This window comes from Chaetodon trifascialis, chromosome 8 (genome assembly GCF_039877785.1).
Source record: "Chaetodon trifascialis isolate fChaTrf1 chromosome 8, fChaTrf1.hap1, whole genome shotgun sequence".
Lineage (NCBI taxonomy): Eukaryota > Metazoa > Chordata > Actinopteri > Chaetodontiformes > Chaetodontidae > Chaetodon > Chaetodon trifascialis.
Window position 1 is genome coordinate 22022783 of NC_092063.1, and position 21921 is coordinate 22044703.

At 42.7% G+C, this 21921-nt stretch overlaps 1 protein-coding gene across 1 annotated transcript; it reads left to right on the forward strand.

Annotated features, from left to right (window-relative positions):
* The first annotated feature begins 300 nt into the window (after positions 1–300).
* On the forward strand, positions 301–21576 carry tti1 (TELO2 interacting protein 1). The gene is made up of 14 exons (XM_070968729.1): positions 301–439; positions 992–1731; positions 2631–2968; positions 3073–3331; positions 3478–3655; positions 3953–4245; positions 5836–6252; positions 7035–7194; positions 7763–7930; positions 8027–8178; positions 9869–10009; positions 10711–10915; positions 18377–18464; positions 20849–21576. The coding sequence occupies exons 2-14, from the start codon at positions 1006–1008 to the stop codon at positions 21033–21035; spliced, it is 3312 nt and encodes a 1103-aa protein (XP_070824830.1). The 5' UTR covers positions 301–439; positions 992–1005; the 3' UTR covers positions 21036–21576.
* The last annotated feature ends 345 nt before the right edge of the window (positions 21577–21921 follow it).

Below are 21921 nucleotides of genomic sequence, written 5' to 3' on the forward strand. Positions count from 1 at the left end.
TAAAACCCACGTCTGAAGACATAAAATGGTTTTGACTGCTAAAAACCTCTGTCAGCGCAAACTTTGAAAAGGCACAAGACTATTATTCATGCTAGCTTTTCTAAACAAAGAGAAATTTAGATAAATACGTATCTAGTATCAAGAACCATCATAAATCACACATTTATACAATAAAGGCGTTGTTTTTTGCACATTTTTATACGGTTTCACAGTAAAACTCTTCATGCTTTTATTTTGAAGACAAATCGTCAAATCCAGAAGTCTTGTTTATCCTGCGTCAAACATGTGCGTCGTCGACGCAGATTTATGACGTCACCTGTAGCCACAATCCAGCAACTACATTAGTGTGTGATGTTACAAGTTTTCTGTGTATGCTAAAACCTCTTCTATGTATGTACTGCTGCCGTCAGCGCGTCTACTTCACCCTGCTAATGTGAAGGTAGGCTAGCGTTACCTGCTTGCTGTCGCGAGTTCCGCAGCGCAGCTTCAGCAGCATGCTGGATGCTGTCAGCTCACAGATAGACGACATCCGTGCTCTAGATGTTCTGCTGTCACTGCATAGACATGATGTTGTTTTGTCTCTGTTTCTTAACTTGAATAAAGTTTGAACTTTGTCACAGTGGGCAAAACAGCATTGCATATAGAATAGCTAACTTAATACTGGTTAGTCAACATCTGAATCCAGAATGTCAGTAATGTCAGTAGTAAATTAACATGGATTTCCTCCTTCAACTGAACCTCATTAGTAAGTAAGGGCCAGAGGGTAGAGCCAAGTCCACAGAGGAGAGTGGAAACATTCAGATATTGTCAGTGTGAGTTATGTCACCAGTCAACATGGAAGGTGACCATTACAGATTTATTCACAAAGGTAACACATAAAGTATAAGAACACATTCAGTTCAGTTTCTGCCTACAGTGTTTGAGAAGTCATGTGTTTTCTTTGTCCTATTCTCACATCTCCCGTTTCTCTTTCTGTCCTCTCTCATGAAAGTGACCCCTGCTGTCATGCCTCCGACCATGGATCAGATCAGTGATCCAAAGATCGCCTTTGCGTATCTGCGCCCGGCCTGCGTCCTGCTCACCCGAGAGCCAACTGTGACCAATGTGGAGACACTGAGCGCCCAGTTGAAAGAAGTCAATGATGCCACACTGCAGCAGCTCCAAGAGTACGTCCTCTTCCCTCTTCGCTTTGTCCTTAAAGTCCCCGGACCAAAGAAGGACAAACTGGTGCAAGCTGTGGCTGAGGCCATGAGCCACGTCCTGGAGAATACTTGTGTCCAGAGCTGGGAGACTCTCCATGGCCTCCTCTCAGAGCTTTGCCTCTGCCTGTGCTCTCCAACCGATCCTGGGAAACCTGCAGATACATCAGAGGAGCTGAAATCGGCCGTGCTGAGGTGCCTGGACGCACTGCTTCATTCTGCCTATGGTGACATAGTCTTCAAACTGTTTGAACCCGTCATGCTGCCCGGACTCGGAGCTGCCATATCACTGCTGTTGGCTTTAGGAGAGAAGGCGAAATCTCGGGATATACAGGCAGCAGCGCTGAAGTGCCTCCAGGCTTTGACTCTGCAGTGTGACTGCACTCAGGAACACGTGGTCCCATCCTCAGAGCAGAGACACGCTTTAGGCAGCACCATGGCTTCATTCTTACCTGGGATCACTACAGCTGGAGCCAGGATCATCACAGGAGATCTGAGACAAGGCCATGCAGTCACAGTCAGAGCCATCAAGGTACCACATCTCTGTGTTTGCTGTTACAGCTATTCATTGTGTTTCTGAGCTATTCAGTCCTGTATTAGAATATGTATGTTGAATTGAAGGATTATTTTTAGAGTTGCAACAAGTAGTCTGTCTGAAAATTAATGTGCAGTTATTTTGATGTCTAATCAAATTTTAGTTCAAGTGAACCCCCAAGTAGAAAATGTCTTATTTAATTTATTTAATCATTTTATTTGACAGGTGAGGGTATAAATTATTAGGAAATGAAAAATGCCTATCGTAAGTTGCTGGGACCCAAAGTACGGTCTTCAAATAGTTTGTTTTGTCTGAACCCACAGTCCAACACGTATTCATTTTAATGTAAACAGAGAAAAGTACCAAGACCCCAAATTTAATAAGCTAGGACAAGTGAATGTTTGGACTTTTAGTGTTATGAATGCCTTAAACTATTGATGCATAAAAGATTCGGTTAATGTTCTGTTGATCATTGCACTGTATATTAGAATATACTGCATATTAGTGGTCGACTCATATGTTTTTTTTTCAATGCGTGATGTCAATATTTGGAGAGCAGGGCGGTCGATGGCCGATATCTGATGCTGATATCATGTTGTTGCTTTTTTGCGTCTTGATAAAATATAACAATTTCATAATAATAATAACAAATGAGACATAATGGCAGAACTCAAATTAACATGTATTTAACATGTATTGTCTCCATTGCCTAATTACATCTATACTCTGCTTGCAGTGTCCTTATTTTACATAAAGTAACGTATCAACTAAATAAATGTCCACGGCCTAATTTTAATTGGTTAAGTTTAATTTGTTTGACCAAATGAAAACAAGGTATTCTAACTGCAGTGGTATCAAACCATTGTCACTTTCTGTGCTTTTGCACTGTCTTTCAGGTTTGGTCCAGGACTGTGGGGCTTGTCATGGAAGACGTCCAGCTTCAGATGAGTGAGCCTTGGAAGAGTCCCTCTGCGGACCTGGGGAGAATCGGACAGCTGGTGGTCCGTCGGACACAGGACTGGGTGAAGAGCACCGTGGAGAAACTGTCTGTGCTCCTGAAGAAGATCATCTCCTGCACCTCGGCTCATCAGCACTGGAGGGTTAGACTAGAGATGGTGGAGCTGGATGTCCACCTGCTGGCCAGGTGCAGCCAGACGCTGGGAGAGTGTGTGGGACTGCTACTGGAAGCTCTGGTGGGAGCAGTCAACGATGAGGAGCCCAGAATCAGAAAGAGGTGTGATTTGATTGACATATTAGGGAGGAGAAAGACTAAAGCCCAGACCGCTTGATAACAAGATGTCTAATGAACCGTCTCTCCGGTCCTTTTCTCCCCTGCAGGTGTGAGGTCGCTCTCAGAGAGGTATCACAGAGGAATCACAGCAGCAGCAGCAGTGCTCAGACCTTCACTGACGTGCTTTCAGAGAATCTCCACTCTTTGGCCACATCCATGCCCAGACTGATGAGGACCTCTGATGACCAGAAGAAGCTGTTTGTCCTCAATGTGTTTCTGGGTTACTTAAAGGTCCTGGGGCCACACGTCTCTGTGGTGCTAAACTCAGCTGCACACCTGGAGAGGATTTCCAAAGCCTTGATGCAGGTAGTGTTAGCTGCCATTGTATCAGATTATACTTCTTATGATTGGGTAAAACATGCCCTCATGATCATCGTTAATGATGGAGTCAGACTTTGCCTGCTTTTTAGTCTACTATGACACCCAACAGACCCTTCTGTGTGCCTTTACAGGTGCTGGAGCTGGATGTGATGGATGTTCGCATCGTGGAAGAAAGGAGTTACTCTGCTAACATAGAGACGAGCTCAGGCTCTCACCATTCTGACAGTGCTCACGTACAGAGGAAGCATTTTCTCTACTTCACAGATGAGAAGATCTTCTGCTTGCTTATGGAGATCTGTCGAGCACTCGGTATGACAGATGTTTGATATGAACTTCAGGGATAGGCTGTATCTCAACAGTCTGCAGTCCATTTCTTATCCTTCTGGATACATGACAGCACTTTACGTCTGTGTCAGAGTTATTGAAAAGGAATATAAAGAAGTTATAAATATTAAAGTTGGACTAATGCCAGTTTTTGAAGGCTTACACCTCATGGATTAAAGCTGGCTGCATTGTATGCCTGTATGTTTAAGTTTGACATTTTGTTTGACAGCTCTCCTCCTCTTCAAAAATATAACAAGTAACTTTCCCTCTTCCTATCTTTAGGTTATTATGGCAACCTTTATCTGCTGACAGACCACTTCTTGGATCTGTACCAACAGTCTTCAGTGTACAGGAAGCAGGCTGCCATGGTGCTAAACGAGATCGTCAGGGGTGCTGCAGGCATAGCTGTACTAGCAGAAGGTCAAGGTTTGGAGAGTCAAGTCCGGGGACACTCTGCCTCCCAGGAGGACCTTAAAGAGGCAGTGGTGTCTATCATGGAGGAATACACCAGTCTGCAGAACTGGCACTTGATTACTGTCAGCGAGGAGACAGAGAGAGACCGACAGGACCAGCAGGTGAGGATGGTGTCATTGATTCATTTATTTAACACTGATAGCACTCTCATGGATGCATGCTGAGTATGAAGCTGCAGCCATCAGCTGAGGGGCTGATTGGCTATTGCCTTCGTTGGTTTTGTTGGTCAGGTGTAGTAAAGAGGAATGATAACTGGAGGAGGAAGTGATGTCTTTGAATTTCACATTTCGTATTCTATGAATCTTTTCTAATCAAGTGTGACATTAGACTGCTGTGCTGCCACACATCTCTCTCTGCATTTGAATGTGAGCGTGGTCACATCACTTCACTCCAAACAAAGCACTCCAGGCCGTACTCAGAAACGTATCCACACTTTGCTCACAATATGGCCTTGGACTGATCGCTGTGCACTCTTATGCCTGAACAGACTGAGCAGAGGGGGAAGTTGCTCCAGGGTTTCAAGTATCTGCTCTAAAGTTTCAAGGCTGGATTATCGAGCTGACAGGCAGAGAAAATATCTCAGGGCCTCGGAGGCCTGAAAACACTGGCAGCACTGTGTTAGTTTGTAGATAAACTTGCACTTTTGTCTTTGTCAGCTAAAATGTGTGCCTGTGGAGGAACGGCACCACATGAAAAGCATTCTAGACACAGAAATAGACAGAGAAGGTAAAGACTGCGGTGAGGTCCTCCCTCAAGTCAAATTAGTCACATTCAGAAATGGAATAAGGGACAAATACGAACACAGTGGAAACTGCAGGCTGTATTTGTGGACATCAGTGCTGACAGTGCACAGTTAGCACAGCCACTGTTTTAACTGTACTGACACAGCAGGGTAGCAGCCAGTTACTGATGACTGATGTGAGCTACAATCATTGTTGACAGCAAGCTCAGACAAACAGTCTCTTATGAGTTGGGGTCTTGAGCAGCCGTTGGTGTGAAGTGATGTATTGATTTCAGCTGATGTTGTTGGTGATGCTGCTTTGATACAGCCATCTGGTGTGTCTTTTTAAAGGTACCCTGTCGAGTTTTGTATTAACTGTGAAGTGCGTTGCGTCTTCATGTGTGTGCGGGAGATGTTAACAAAACAGGAACGCACTCTCAAAGACATTGCTCCACAGCGCTGCTGGTGATCAAAACCTCCACAGGGTTCCTTTAAGGTTCTTGGAAGAAATATTCTCCTTGCTGCTTAATTCCTCACCCGGGAAACGTTATCCTCTAAACTGAACTTTGACTTACAGTGGGAGCGCTCAGAGACCATTCCCCTGTAAAATCATCAACATAAATCTGTGTCTCAGTCTGTAGACCTGTCTGAGGAGACATTCACTGAAATTAGACTTGGTGCAGGTCTACCGGCTGAAAAAGGAAGTAGATTGGAACCCACAGTGCAACTGCTTCTTCTGCTCTTCTCCACAACATTGTTGTTTTTCTCTTCATGAAAACAAAATGCGCCCCAGCTGTCTGCTCGTGTTTTAGACTTAGACTCTTACTTTATTGATCCCAATTTGGGAAATTATTCCGTTGCAGTAGCAGTTTAACCATACAGACAGTCTTGTCATCTTCATACAGTATTGACCTTTTTATGTCTTTATGTCTATGTCAATGACCCAGTTTGTCTTTTGTCTCCTCTGTAGCTGCTCAGCCCATCCAGACTCCTCTCCATATCCAACAGCAATGCCAGCAACACTACTGCAAACTCTCTCCAAGTCATTCCGTCTTCAGCGGGCTCCTTGTCAGCCTCATCGTCCGCCCCCACAATCCACCAGCTCAATAGCAACATCTGGCAGCTGTGTATCCAACTCGAGGGCGTCGCCTGCTTTGCCCAGGCCCTGGGGCGTGACTTCCGTCCCTTGTTGATGACATCGCTGTACCCCGTGATGGAGAAAGCTGGGGAGGAGACGCTGCTCGTCAGCCAGGCAGCGCTGGCCTCTATGTGGGACATCAGTAAGGCCTGTGGCTACACCTCCCTGAAGGAGCTGATCAATGAGAACTCAGACTACCTGCTGAATGACGTATCACTTAACCTGCAGAGGCTCAGCCAGCATCCACAGGTAAAACACAGCTGACACAGCTTGGCATGTTGATAGAGTGCACAGTAATGCACAGTAGCGCTGGAGAAGCAGGATGAATAAGAACGAAGGAAACAGTCAACATTTGTTCAGCAGAATTTCAGAAAACAAGTGCTGTGTGCACGAAGAGGAATTCATGCGTTTGAGGCAGTATAGAGTGAATGAATAACAATTATGCTCATTATCAGTATCATTATCAGTATCTTTTTTGTCTAACTGATTAATCATTTGGCCGATAGAATGACAGACAATGGTGAAAAACTGCCATCTTAAGTTCTCAGCATCAAAAGCAGCATTTTCAGATTGTTTGTTTTGTTCGACAAAAACACAAAAATATTCAGTTTGCAATTATCAACTATCAGTATTCCAGACCATTTCCTCTATATCAATCATTTCAGCACTACAAATAAATAAAGTGGCATAATAGAGTAATAATTAGTATGGTAAACCTAAAAAAATGTCCGCATTGGAGTTTACATCCTCATGTACTAAACTCAGTGTCATCTGTTGTCTTTCCACTGGTCTGCACCGTCAAAGCAGTGTGATTAGCCGCTGTCAGACTGACACAGATTATATCTGTTGTCAGGAAAATGAAGAGTTGATTAACTCCACACGTTTTTTTCTAAGATACCTCCAAGTGAGGTCACGAGTCATTAGTGTTAAAGTTGAGTCTAGCCTAATGTAAAGCCATACTGTGAGTGGGTTTATGTGGGTTTGCTGGGCCCTGAACATGTATTTCATCATATTGTCGTCTTGTTGGCCAGGCTCCACGGGTTTTGACAGTGATGTTAACTCACTCCGACCGCAGCCTGCTGCCTCTGGTTGGAGACATCGTTCAGGATGTGCTGATGGCTCTGGATCTCAGCTACGACCACACAGCTGCTCTTTTCTGCTCTGTGCTGCACGCGCTCATGAAGGCACTGGGTAAGATTTCAAAAGTGACGTGAACTTGTTTGTCGCATATGGTGAGAGTGGAAACGGGTTAGGGACAAAATTAGTGTATTTCTTATGTGAGTCTACCATACCTATACCATACTGGGCCATACCATCCCACTCTCTACCACTGTCTGCTGAAGCATTTAGCTCAGTTATGCTCAAAACATGTATGAATAAATCACAGGTTTAAATTTATTTCTGAGGATTTTTCACCTGCACAAGGATAGAATTATTTATTGGAAATACAGACTAGTTGTTTGTTTTTGGCATGAATGTGGTCAGATTTAAATGCCATGAATGTTCATGATAAAATGCCAGGGTAGAGGAATTAGGTGACCACTAAAAGTTCACTAATTTTGAACTAGGTGACACCCAGTTTGACATTATGGATGTTATAGATCTGAAACAGTGAATGATTGGCAGGTTAACTCTGAGAAGAACCGCTATAACCTCAAGGATGGGGAAAAAGAAGCAAAGGGTCTTGTCTATTACCACTTTTGTATCACACACCTTGCTGTGTTACTAATCTAACCTGTTTTTATTCTTTTTCCTTTAGCGAGGTGGTTTCCCTCCAGTTGTGAAAGGTCCAGCAAGTCTGCCAGTCCCAAGCAGACCTCCACACACAAAGAAGTCCTCAATATCCGCCAATTCCTGCTCGATCATCGCAAGCAGAAAGAGCTGGCAGAGGGCATTGGAATAGAGGAGGACGACACCGAAGACTTAGGTACTACAGTCGGTGTCTGTATGAGGACAAAACAGGAAATGACATTTCATTGTAGCATTTCACACATCATCCATCTGACCATCACTGTATTTCCAGAAATCCCTCCTCCCGTGGAATGTGAGGATCTTGAAGATCTTGATGGTCCTGATGTGAAAGAAGAGCTTCCCTCCCACCTCAGAATCACTAAAGATGTTATGGAGCGCTGCATTCATCTGATGTCTGACCCCAGTCTCAGGCTCCGACTCAAGGTAAGGTACTGTCTGCAGTCTGATGAGTGTGATAATACTGGTGAGGACACATGATACTGTCGTGAAGATTCACTAGAGAACTGACTGTTGTGTTGGGAAAGTATCGCTATAGAAACATCTGTTAAGTGCAACACACTGGAGTTAGCTAGCACTGTCTCATCCTTCTCCACAAAGTACCATGTAGAGCACAGAGACAAGCCAGGTCTGTAATTTTTGGTCAGTCATAGCTTTGCAGACTCATCTAATGTGAGTCAGACACCTCAACTCTGAGCTCTATGCTCCATTACATACCATAAGAGTTGATAACCTGATGACAACAAGAGGAAACCTAACTCTACTTATAGTTTGCTAATGTGGTTGTTGAATGAGAAATAATAAAAAAGAATAGCTCATTATGAGTTCTTACCAGCGAAATACAACTTTTTTAGATAGAAAGCGTAAAAGCTGAGGAGAGAGTCTGTCTTTATGCAGCCAGTTCCATATTTGTTAAATGGTTAAAAAACCACATTATATGTAGATAACAAGTTGACATTGCGGGGCTGCACGGTGGCACAGCAGGTAGTGCACGTGCCTCACAGCAAGGAGGTTGCCGGTTGATCCTCGGGTCGGGCCTTTCTGTGTGAAGTTTGCATGTTCTTTCCGTGCATGCGTGGGTTCTCCCCGGGTACTCCGGCTTCCTCCCACAGACCAAAAACATGCTCATTAGGTTAATTGGTGTCGCTAAAATTACCCCTAGGTGTGAGTGTGAGTGTGAATGGTTGTTTGTCTTGTGTGTTGTCCTGTGATCGACTGGCGACCGGTCCAGGGTGTACCCCGCCTCTCGCCCGTTGACAGCTGGGATAGGCTCCAGCCCCCTCTCAATCCCGAAAGGGATGGGCGGTATAGAAAATGGATGGATGGATGGAAGTTGACATTGCACAAGAAAAGAGTCCACAGCCATGCTAGCGCCTCCATGAGGCTGCACTGTGGCACAGCGGTGCTTTGAGCTAAATGCTAACATGATGACAATGCTAACATGCTGATTGTAATTTAGCATGTTCACCATTTTAGTTTAGCATGTTAATGTGCTAACATCTACACAAAGTGCAGCTGAGGCTGATGGGAATGTCATTGGTTTGCTGGCATTTGGTCATAAATACAGTATATATATAGTATATATATTAAATACAGTAATGGACATATTACTGGCCTGATGATGGCATTAGATGAAAAGTGAAAGAAACGCCAAACTTCTAACAATTCATCTTGTAGGGGACATGAATGTTGGCACCAAATTTCATGGCAATCCATTCAACAGTTTCCAAGAAATTTCTCTCAAAACCTGATGAGGGTGCTGCTGGAGGAGTCACAGGATCAAAGTGGTGGACTGAATAGCAGACTGACATTGCCATCCCCAGAGCCACTTCACTAGAGAGCCCAAAAGCTGAGATGATGTTGTGTCAGTGATGAATCAATCGCTTTGTAGTGTGTAACTAAACAGAAATGAACCCCTCTGTACAGCTCTGCTGAAACATGTTGTGCTATTAGGAAGTATCACAGTGTCACTCAGGAGCTGTGGTCCTCCAGTATGACTGACAGAGGTTGTTTTACATCAGCCAAAAGCTACCTGGACCTACCTATTGTATGTGCTGTTACACTCTATATTCAAAAGGTGTATATCAGTGGATGTGCTGCATATCTTTGTCTGAAGGTACTGGACGTGCTGGAGCTGTGTGTGTGTGTACTGAGTGAGAAGGAAAATGAAATGCTGCCTATGGCCCATCGCTGCTGGCCCGCCCTCCTCCAGAGACTCACAGCTGATGACCCTTTAGCAGTCCTCAGAGCCTTCAGAGTACGTAAAATAAGTCTTTTCCTGGAAGTCTTTAAGAACATTGTTCATGTAATGTGTTGGTGGATCATGTAGTAACATCTGCAGCTGGACATTGTGAAAATAGTCACAAAAAAGCATTTTTAATAGTTGCTTAGTTTAATGTTTCATTACATTATCAGAATCAAATGACTTGATGTCGTTGCGTGTGGCAGCGGAACAGATCTGATTTTGTATGACATCAGTTGTGCAGGCTTGTAATACTGAAATGTGCCTACTGAATCAATCAAAATAAGCTATTTCAAGGAATCAGAGAAGATGAAAAAGTTGCTCCCTGATGAATGGAGATCACACTTGTTTCTGATCATTTCTTAGAGTACATGTGTCAGTTGATTCTAGATGTCACTCTAAATGAGAGCACATGTCAAAACTTGTCAAATCTTCAGTTGGACTATTTTTAGGTCTTCTTTTTTCATACTTTCCCTTATGAATTCCTGATGAAAATCAGACATACCGACTTGTACATGTAGTCACTCAGCAGTATTGCTGGAACACTGTGCTATGGCCGTCAGCAATATGGAAGCTTGTATAAATGCGCTAGCTCATCCAGGGCATAATACAGCTTCATTTGTCTGATTTTTGAATGAAACACAAACCACAGGGACCTTTTATCACTTTCGACAACTTGCTGCTTCTGTGCGTTACATGCTGAGTCTGTCTGCCAGGTGCTGTGTACGCTGGGTGAGACATGTGGTGACTTCCTGAGGAGGAGAGTTTCTAAAGAGATTCTGCCCAAGCTGAGCTCCTCACTGGCACGGCAGGCTCCGATCAGCGCCAAGGCCGGACCCGTCTACACACACACCCTGGCCTACAAACTGCAGCTGGCTGTGCTGCAGGGGCTGGGGTCACTGTGCCAGAGGCTGGACCTGGGTAAGAGAATAGAAACACACACACACAGGTTTCCCAAGACACAACTTATACAACCCTCATTTCAAAAAAGTTGGAAGTTGGAAGTAGAATGCAATGATTTGCAAATCATTTCCGCCCTATTTTCCATTGAATACAATCAAACGACAAGATATTTAATATTCAAACTGTTAAACTTTTTTGTGAATGTACAGTCATTCTGAATTTGATGCCTGCAATATGTTCCAAAAAAGTGGGGACGGGGGCATGTTCACCACTGTGTTCCACCAGCTTTTCTTTGAACAGCACTCAGTTAGCATTTATTCTTTCCCGTTCTTGCTTGATATGCGACTTCAAGTTCCTCAACAGTCCGTGGTCTCTTGTCGCACTGTGGTTCTTAATGCGGCAAACATTTTCAATAAGAGTCAGGTCTGGACTGCAGGCAGGTCAGTCTACTACCCGCACTCTTCTACGATGAAACCGCGCTGTTGTAGCTCATGCAGAATGTGGCTTGGCATTGTGCTGCTGGAATAAGCAGGGACATCCCCGAAAAAGATCTAGTCCGGGTGTGAACATATGTTGTTCTAAACCTGTATGCACCTTTCAGCACAGCACAGATGTGTGAGTTAACCGTGCATTAACACACCCCCATATCATCACAGGTGCTGGCTTTTGAACTTTGCACTGGACATCACAATACTATCACCTTTTATTCCTCTTGGAGACTTACCCTAATCCTAGCCCTTACTCAAACTTTAACCTTTGACCCAAAAATCAGTTGTTTTGCGATTTCCATCTGGGGACAAAAGCCGTGTCCACAGTTTGACGGGCTGTCTGTAATTAACTGGCCTTCTGTCTGACGTTTGACATTTTTCACCACCAGATGGCACTCTTGTATAACAGTGCAAACTAGACAGTAACATGCACCTTATTCTCCTGCTCTGTTTTATTATGAATATATGATCCAGTGTTGCTTCTTGAAAATTGGATTGTGAAAACTTCAGAGGCAGTGCATCCACTTTCCAATACCGTTACATAAAAGTTTATTTTTGTTGCATGTCAATCTCTCGTATTTGGGACGGGGCACAACAACAGCTGTTCTCCCTCAAACACCATCTCACCACAGTGAAGCAGGAGACGCTGCTGAATCTGCACAGCAGTCATCAAATCAAGAGAAGAGGACGTTTAACTGATTAGCTCGGAAATGCATTGTTTTTCAGAGTTGTGTATTTAGTGCTTGGCATAGCTTCAGTATCATAACTGGAAATGTTCATCCAACGTGGTCTGGGGGCTCAGTGCCAGTGTGTTACCAATGATGTAATTATGAGCTGCTTGTCTAATTTTTCATCAACCATTATGTTCATTAAGCAGTGACGTTCTGTTGCGAGCGCTCCGGGTTCCGATTGCTCCAATTTTCCAGCACTGCCAAACACTTCAGGCGAAGCGCAGTACTCATAACAGAAGCACGAGAATGTTAATGCGGTGTGGGGCTTCTTCTCACCTCTATTTTGGTGTCTTTACTTATGTATGCAGGTTTGAGTGGATAAGTGGTTTTTCAAATGACGTGCTGAAAATAACAAGCTCTTCACCTACAGTAAGAAGTGATGGTTGCAATCAGCAGGAAAAATTACGGGCAAAACGCTCTTTTCATTCATTAAGTGGTAATCATAATCACTTCTACATCCCAAGGACAGCGAGTGTGCAAGAACCGGTTGGTGTGGTTGAAGCAGCGATAAATCAGTGCATAGAGAATACTGCTTTAAAAAAAATCTGGATAACAATGTAGATTTTAGGGGGGAGTGGCACAGACATTAAGTTTGCGTAAAGACCTGGGATTTGATTTCGTAGTGGTGTCTCCCGTCTGGTCACCTGCACAGGAAGCTCACACATATTCCACCCTGCTGCTGAGGCTCATCACGGATGGATGAAGAGTTAGCGGCTGGTGTCACAGAGGTAGCATGGCTGTCTGCAGTGCCACCAGCAGAGTTAGCAGTGACAGGTCTGCAGTCCATGGGGAATTCCAGATTAGGCGTGATTGGGGAAAAATGTTGGAAATTGAGATTCTTAGAGAAATTTGAAATGAAAAATGCTGTTTATAGTGTAAACAGCAGCTCAGGGGTTTATGCTCTGTCTGCTCTTTGTTGCATGGAGAGTATTATGTCATCAGTACAGTATACAGAGACAGGTACAGAGAAATGGAGGCTGATAAATATTCAGACACTGCCATCAGTCCCGTAGCCCTTAACATTGTTGTAGTTCATGCGAGATGCACACTGCATAGCACTGTGTAATGTTGCACTGTAGTGATGTTGGATTGTCCTGTGTCAGTGTCAGTGTCTATATGGTTGCAGGTGTGTGCTTTGGGCTCACGGTGGGTGTTAGCTGGGTCGGTTTAACAAGCAGCGGTGAGGAAGAGGTGGGATTTGGTGTTACATGCGAGTATTGGTGGCAGGAGAACTGTTTCTGGAATAAATACTGATCTGGGCGGGCAGGAGTGGTGGCGGTAAGCCTTTGCACTCCAGCTGTTCACCGCAGAGTGTTCTTCAGTCAGTGGCAGGATTTTCACTCTACGAGCCTCAAAGTGAGGTTCAAAGAAAAGGTGAGAAAAGCCATCAAGTGCACCAGCAGAGAAGCCATCTGCACCCATCTCCATTAATAGTTTGGTCCGATGAAGTCAGATTGAGCGGCACATTCCTCTGTAGTACCGCTCCACATCTGAAACAAGAGCGCGTTTAAGCCAAATCACTGTTTTAAGTACACACACTTACTGTACCTGAAAGGTTGTGTAACCATAGCAACGTGGCAGTCTTGCAGCAGCTATTTCAATTTAAGACTTATTGTGAGAGTTCAAAACATTCAACAACTAGAAGGGCACTCAGAGTGCGGACCTCCACCAAGGCTAATGCTCCACTCCTCTATGATATGCAAATCTGCAAGTACAGCCACTATATGTGTCTGAATGTGTCTTTAAACTAATACAATGTGACAATGTGTTTATACCGAGCTGAAGCTTCATCCTGTCGGCTGTGCATTTATTATGTACTTTTAAAGATCTATTTTACATACTTGATATGCATTTGTGAAAACCAGAACACTTAATGACCATGAACATATGTACAAATATCCAATATTTAGACAGAAATAGCATCATGAACATGATAGCTTGTTATCTAACAGATGCTACGGAAAACTGTGTTCACGTGGGAGAAAGCTTTACTTGAGTCAGTTGATTTGCATATAGATAAAAACCTTTTTACACAAACCAGTATGATTTAGTAACTTCATATAATACATATAATGGAATAGCTGCTACACGGTGTGGAAATCAGAAAACATTCCAGAAATATAATGACAGATATATCAATATATCAAACAACAGAATGACGCCATGTTAACACCCACCAACATCATCTGTTATACCTTCCATACAGGACCTCTGTTCACACAAACCATTTAGTAATTGCAGTTGCGAGATATGTGTGTTTTGACATTTCCATAGTCAGAGCTTAGCTTGAGAACAAAGCATTGTTACAGTTGTGGTGAAGTGAGAAATAACTTGTGATTTCTGATGTTCTCCAAAATTGAATGTCTTCGTCCTTGGCCCGTGCTGCACCCTTCCACCAGCACTCATGAACATCAGGACCGACAAACAAACTGAGCCGAAGCATATACTGAATATATTAACAACATACCAAATGATTAGTGAGTCAAGAACCTGCAAAGAAATAATTTACTTTTACTCCCTGAAATCTGTACTCACTAACAAACCCCCTGTATTTGATGTCTTAGTTGTAGCCTCAGTCAGCTCGGTGGGAGCAGCAGCTCTGGCTGTGTGATCAATTCCTGCATTTCTACCCTTGTTTGCCTGTTTTTGTTTTTTTTTCCTCTCAGGTCTCCACTAGAGAGAAAACATAAACTAGCTCTGTACCCACAGTTACACCATTTGGAATATAATGATAGTTTGATATGCCGGACCAGATTTTCCACATTGATTGACAGGGGCGTCGTCATGTCGCTGTGGTTACCTCCCACTACGTCAAGTTTCACCCTCGTTCTTGTCACCGACAGCAAAAGTACGCAACAGTCAACCCTGATGGAAAAAACTCGAATTGTGTCAAATTGTGAAGTCATATTAAGACAAATTATATCATTGTCAATTAACTGCACACGATGTATTAGTTAGTGGAATAGACCGCAGAACTATTCTGAGTTGGTTTGGTTTCCTTATTGGACCTTTTGAGAAATTCCTCAATGTTTTTGTCTGTCTTTATCTTCCTCTCTGCAAGTCTGTCAGGATGTCCTTCCTCTGTCTGTCTGGTGGTGTCTGGTTTCTCCAACATCAAGAGCTGCACAGTTTCTCAGCACCTTAATGTGTAGCGTGCTCTGCCTTATTGCCTTTTAAATGGTATTTTACTCTAGAAGTCATAATGAAAATAATATATTCCCAAATGCATAAATGCAAAGAATTTCTTTTGAAGCACAAATAATGTCACTATACAATGAAAGTGTCACTCATAGTAAAAATCATCATTATCAGTCATGATGCAGCTGCAACATGCTGTGTTTGTTTGTGCCTCACCCTCTTTATTTAAAGCATGTGTGAGTAAAGGAGTGAAAGTGTGCTCTCACCAAGTGTCACTGAAGAGTGTCATGTGAGTGACTTCAGTGTCATATCACTGAAGAAAATAAATTCTCTGTGTGAGAATCCCATTTGATTAAATTAAAGCATTAATTGCACATGTAGCAGAGGACTCGGATGAATTTCCACTGTTTTCCTTCCTGTGTTGAACGCTGCTGTAGGGGACGATGCATGTTGGGCAGCATTATGAGGTGAGATAAGTGTAACCAGGCCACCACATAACACCAAAACTGAGCAGAGACATTTTAACTTGTCTTAGCTGGATGAGGCAGTGGCTTTAGATGTTTCAATCGCAGGTCCCCTTAATGGAAATGGTGCATAAAGTTCAAACATATGAACACTACCACAGGTAGTGTGTGCCGCAGCAGTGTGTGCCTGATGTTTAGCATTTGGCAGATGACGCGGCGTGACAAATGTTTGTGGTCCTCTGCTGCTGTATTCTGTCCACTTCAAGGTTACAGGTGTGCGTTCAGAGAGGCTGCATGCGGGGTTGTTGCTCTCCTGACAGCTTGACCCTGTCTGGCCATCCTCCTCTGACTCTCTCTCATTAACAAGGCGTCTTTGCCCACAGAGCTGCCGCTCACACAATGGTTTCATTTTTCACACTAGTCTCTCTAAACTCTGTTCACTGTTGTGTGTGAAAACTCCAAGATTTCAGCAGTTTCTGAGATACTCAAACCACCCTGTCTGGCACCAACAATCAATCCACACTCACAGTCACTTAGATCCGTCTCTTATCTATTGTCATGTTTGGTCCAGCTTTGTCTGAACAGGCTGCTCGCTCTCACTGTCGTGTTGGAGACAGTTTATACATTTCTCATTGGGATGAATAAGTCTCTATCTGGTTAAAAAAATGTATTTCTTACTTTTAAGACCTTAAACAGCCTCTTTCCTGAATACATATCTGATCTGTTGACCTGGTTTGTGCCCTCTCGACCATTAAGATCTGAGGATGGAGCCCCTGCTGGTTTCTCCCAGGTCACGCTTTGTGACCAAGGGTGATGGGGCTTTTGCTCTTCGAGCCCCCACACTATGGAATCCTCTGAACTCAGACACACTAAGCCTCTGGCTTCTTTTAAATCTCTTCTTAAAACTTTTCTTTTTGTGAAAGCCTTTGGAAGTGTTTGATGCAGGTTTTATTCATACTGTTTTTATTCCTATTAATTTGATCTCACTCAGTTCATTCTATTGTTTATTCCCTTGTCCTTGCTTTTGTAAAGCACATTGTAACGTTGTTAAGGAAAGTGTTATATGAATACAGTTTTATTATTGCTATTACTAAAGCATTTTCTTCTACTCTTGCATTTTGGCAGTCTTGGTGTATCGTACACCAAAAGGTTGCCGAGTACAGCACAGCTTTAAAGAGTGTAAAAGCAGCCTCCACCCAATTCATGACCACTAGAGACTACAAAAAGGCAACTGCAGCAACATTACTTCCACCCTTCCAATGTTTTATGTACAAGCCACGTATCCACACATTACATTAAAAGAAAAGGTCTCGTCCGTCCTTTTAAGATCCTTGTGCTTGCTTTTCCTTGCCGGTGCTTGACGCTGTCCTCCATATCAGACCGAGAGGGATTTGGAGTTGGAGATGGAGGGAATGTGAAAGAGCAGGAGAGAAACAGTCAGTGGCTGCTGCTTTACTCGTGTGAATACCGATTTGGCTACAGCTTACCTCTGGGACGCCTGCAGCAAGCCAATTACCAAGCCTCAGTCACAGAGAGAGAAAGACAGAAACACAGATTGACTGAAGCAAATAATGCATTTCAGCCCCAGTGCTAGCTTCAGCTCCAATTTCACCCTGTTATTCATTTACCACAAAATTTAACTGCACCTGGCCCTCTCCTCTCAAGTATTTCTCACTTCTCTGCTTCCCACCAAGCACCTTGATTCCACAAAAGACTACAGGCTATGAGTGCAGCACCAGAAAGGGAGGAAGAAAAGAGATAAAAGCGTTTGCTAAATAATCCCATTTAACTCTGAAATGTGCACTGCTGCTTTTATTCTTGACACACAGCGAGCAGGCCTGGTTCAAGCCGAGTGTGGGTTGAATTGGCAAATAGAGTAAGCAGAGAGGGAGAGAGACGTGTTTTGAAATGAGGCTTGAAAGGCAGCCCAGTTTGCAGCTTAGGGAATCGCTAAATGTCTGCTGGGATAGATGGAGAGAGGGAAAGTGCGAGAGATAGGAAGAGGAGATGAAAGAGTGGCAAGAAGTCAAGTGGGTGGAGGGAGCAGGTGCTGGCAAGATTATGAAAGGTGCAGTTAAAGAAGGGGTGTAAAGAGAATGAAGGCAGGTGCATCAGTGTACATAAAACTGCAGGAAGTGAAGAAAATATATGAAGGGAAGGCTAGAGGAAGGAGAGGTGGCCCTTCTCATACACAGCCACTCTTCAAAAGGGGGAAGAGTTGAAGTGTGTGCTTTCCAGAGAGGTGGAAACAGCCTACTGTGAAATTTCTCCTCGGCCGTCTCAGCAGTTTCTCTCAGCTCATTAGGAGTTAGAAAAGGTAAAGTCCACAAATGATCTCTTTCTTTTTTCCTCCTCTTTCATCTTCTTCTCCTCTTTTATCCCTCTTCCTCCTCCCCGTCCAATCTACCATGTTATCAAGCTCTGCTGTATGCCAGCGTTGGTGATCACATGTGATTTTGATTTTGAGTGGATTGTAGGAAACAGTGTGTGAAGTTGATATTGACATTTGCAGCTTGGTTCCTGATATGGTTCAGTTTTTCATTACATTAGTATTCTGGGCTTGATCCATATTATACATTATTTGTTTTGATAACCACAATAACCACATGACTGAAATTGTTCTGTTACTAATATTCTAATAATATTTGGTTTTCTCAGGTCAAGCAGACCTGGATGCTGTTTGTGAGGCCAGCCTGCCATACCTGAGCTGTAGACAACCCATCAGACTGCAAGAGGCCAGCCTAAGGTGAGCCCTCAGCTCGCTAAATATTGAAGGTGGAGAACGGAAACAAAAGTCATGTGTACATGCACTGTTTCAAAATAAGAAATACTGTGTTTGTCCTCAAGGCCTAATAAACACGTGGAATGCATTTCCTCCCTCAATTAAAATGAATTATTTAAAAACTCCACGTGATACCTTTAAGGCATCAGTAATAATACAACAGTAAGACAGTATGGAAAGGGCTATTCTGCATAATGAGAATTTTTTCTCAAGTTCAGTTTTACTTAAATGTCATATGTACATTAAAAGGGTTATTGGATGCTTTAATGGTTCCATGCTTGCCCTGGTGAGATCCCTTCTTAATGCAGCTACTCTGCAAAAGGTGAGATTTAAAACCACAGTCCCTGTTTCATGGAAAGACACATTCCAGAGTTTAGCTGATGTGAGGCTTCATCTGTCTCAGTTAGAGTAACCACGTGGGTCCCTTTTATTAGCGGCCTTGTGTCCTGACAACAAACCTGCCATTCATTACAGCTGAGGCAGGAAACAAAAACAACCTAACCCTTGAAATATGTAACTCAGGCTTCAGTTTCAGCTGAACTGTAAAAAAGACTGGACTCTGTCCTTCATTTCTTACAGTGTAGTCATCTCTTCACAGCCAGTATGGAGGGGAGAAATGATTACAGCGACCAAGAACTCTTTCAGTGTACAGTACATATGGAGTTCTGTAGGAAAAAGTCTGAACCTATCCTTTAAGTAAAACTAGAGAATTGATAATCACATAAAATAAAAGCCTTAAGCTGTTGAAGCTTTTTTTTTATGCATTTGTTAAACATTTTGAAGATGTTTTATGAAGACAATTTCTTTTTATTCTACAACATTTGGGATGTAAAATGCAAAGAATGTCTACATTTGTATCTTAACAAAAATTCTCTGTAGCATAATGTTTTTTTTACTGTAATTTCATCTTTTGCTGCCAGGTTTTTTACATTAACATTAAATTTAAAGTTTTATTGTAAAAAAAAAGAAAGATTGCAGTATGCAACATAATGTTGAAAAAACAACAAAAACTTTATACTTTACAAAAATAATACAGTAAATTTCTGTGAAATAACTTTTTTTTTTTTTTTTTACTTTTTTTCTGCATGGACACATTAGAAAGTCCTCTTAAATACTGTAAACTGTCAAAAATTCAAACATAAAAAAGATAAATTTAGTTCACAACATCTGATATTGGTGACACAATGCCTAACCGATGACCCTTGACCTTTGACTTTAACTTTCAAAGCTGCATTAGTCCATATGCCGTACATTCAAACTGAACAGACCAAATGAAACATCAGTATTGTTATGCTCACTTTAAGAGCCATGTGACATGATGAATGAAGACATAACAGCAAAATGCACTCTGGCTAAACCACAGACCTCAGACTTGTGGAGGACCCCCCTGTCATACTGTGACATGTGTGATGGGCTCAGAGTAGAACACACAACCACACCGAGCTTCAGACCTCACTTCTAGCCATGGATGTTGGTTGACCTTAGAAATCCAGAGTGCTTCTATAAAAGGACTTACATTTACACACATTTAACTATTTAACAGTCTGCAAGCTGTGCTATACAGTATATTAAAAATACATATGTCACATAGTGTAAGGTTTATACTTGGGATTGTTCAGTAAATCATTCTTTATTAGACCTGCCACATATATCAGCATGTGGGAAACGACATACACACCATAAATATAAAGAAAAGAGTGTCAGTGTTTGAAAGAGTGTCTGGAAACAATGCTCAAGCTTCACAAAGACTGTAAAATGGATTTTAACATCATTTTAGCTTTGAGATGCTTTTGGAAAATATGGCTCTGGATGGTGAACATGAGTAAAAATGCTCATTACACAGAGTGGTTCCTTTCACAATGATGTCTATCACTGAATTATAATTGGTGATGCATTGATCTTAACTACTTTAGAAACTGCTGTGTCGCTTAATACATCGTCATTTATATTTTCTATTAATAATCTGAATCTTCAAAAGGAATTAGTGTTAACATATCAGTGTAGTGGAAGAATAAGTACAATACTGGCTTCCAGAAGTATAAACTAGCACAAAATGGAAACACTCAGGTAAAGTACTTGAGTAAATGCACGTAGTTACATTCCCCCACTGCTTTCATTGGTGGAGGTAATACAAACATCCTGAAGGTAAACAACGGTGTTGAGTTAATGAGCTTATAGTCAAGCTGTAGGACTGCGCGGAAGAGCCGGTGAACCTGCTGTGTTGTGATCAGCCTGTCACTGTGGATTACAGGACCATGTTTTTCCAAAAAACATAGATATTATGCACCTTAGCAAAACACAGCTCGGAGCTAATCCTCTTCACATGTATCTTTCACTCCTCTCTGCAGCGTTTTCCGCCACTTAATCCAGGTGGATCCGGATGCCTTCTGGTTTACTCTGAATGAGCTGCACTGCCCGTCCTCCTACGTCCCGCCTCACCCCGACCTCCAGCCCGTCCATCTGAGCGGCATGGGTCGACCGAGAGACGAGTACTCAGACAACGTGCTGAAACTGCTGAGGGAGGAGTTTGGCTGAGACGGAGCTAATAAGCCAGTGATTGATGTGATTGACTCGTCTCTCAAATGGACAGCCTATTGAACCGCTGACTCCAGCGAGTCGGTGGACTGAAAGAAAATCTGACAATTGCGCCAAAAGCAGCCATCTGATATGATTGTGATCCCCTTCATGCTGCACGCAGCTCTGATAAGCAGCAAGGTACAAAAGAAAAATGTCAATGAAGCATCTCTGCTGCTGTTCACTCTTCTGCTGCAGGTGTAGAAACCAGGAACCCTTCTGACAGGTCCTCTACATCAGGAGACATGCTGTGACAGTGTTTTTCATTTCATGCGAAGGCACTGACATGTACTGTATGCAAATGTAATGTTTGTTATTCCTTTTTTTGTTATTTCTTTATTTTCTTAAGAAATGCCTTATTCCTCACCTCCTAGTTGCTTTGAATTATTCAGCCTGTAGTTTCAGAGGAGTTCTGAACAAGTGGGGCTTCAGTACAGATGAACTTTGCTGCTGTTGACCCAGATAAGGACATTTTTTTGTGACCCTGAAATATATTAATATTAAAAAAAAAAAAATGTATTATTATGCGTCACTGCAGTCAAACCTCAGGGTGTTCATCTCTTCAGAGCAGGCATAGATATCGAGCCTAAAACATTAATGGTACAGAGAAGACATATCTGTTGCATTCAGTGTTGAAAAGTTCAAATTTGTGGCCATACTGGTGAATTTTAAAGGGGAACTCTACATCTCAAAGTGTGTTTACAGGTCTTGAAAAATATTTGGAAAAGCATTGTAAAGCCTCCAGAGCGAGCTGTGTGGAGTCTGAAAAATTGCCTTGAGTGATGTTACTTGAGTCAGCATCATTTGGGTCTGAAGACTACGAGTTCGAAAATGAAAAAAGTCTTGA

Excerpts from the sequence above, each read along its gene's own strand:
- tti1 (XM_070968729.1), top strand. The coding sequence starts at position 1,006 with ATGCCTCCGACCATGGATCAGATCAGTGATCCAAAGATCGCCTTTGCG. Across the intron at positions 4,246-5,835 it reads GAGACCGACAGGACCAGCAG|CTGCTCAGCCCATCCAGACT; the intron begins GTGAGGATGGTG and ends TCTCCTCTGTAG. Across the intron at positions 7,195-7,762 it reads CGCGCTCATGAAGGCACTGG|CGAGGTGGTTTCCCTCCAGT; the intron begins GTAAGATTTCAA and ends TTTTTCCTTTAG.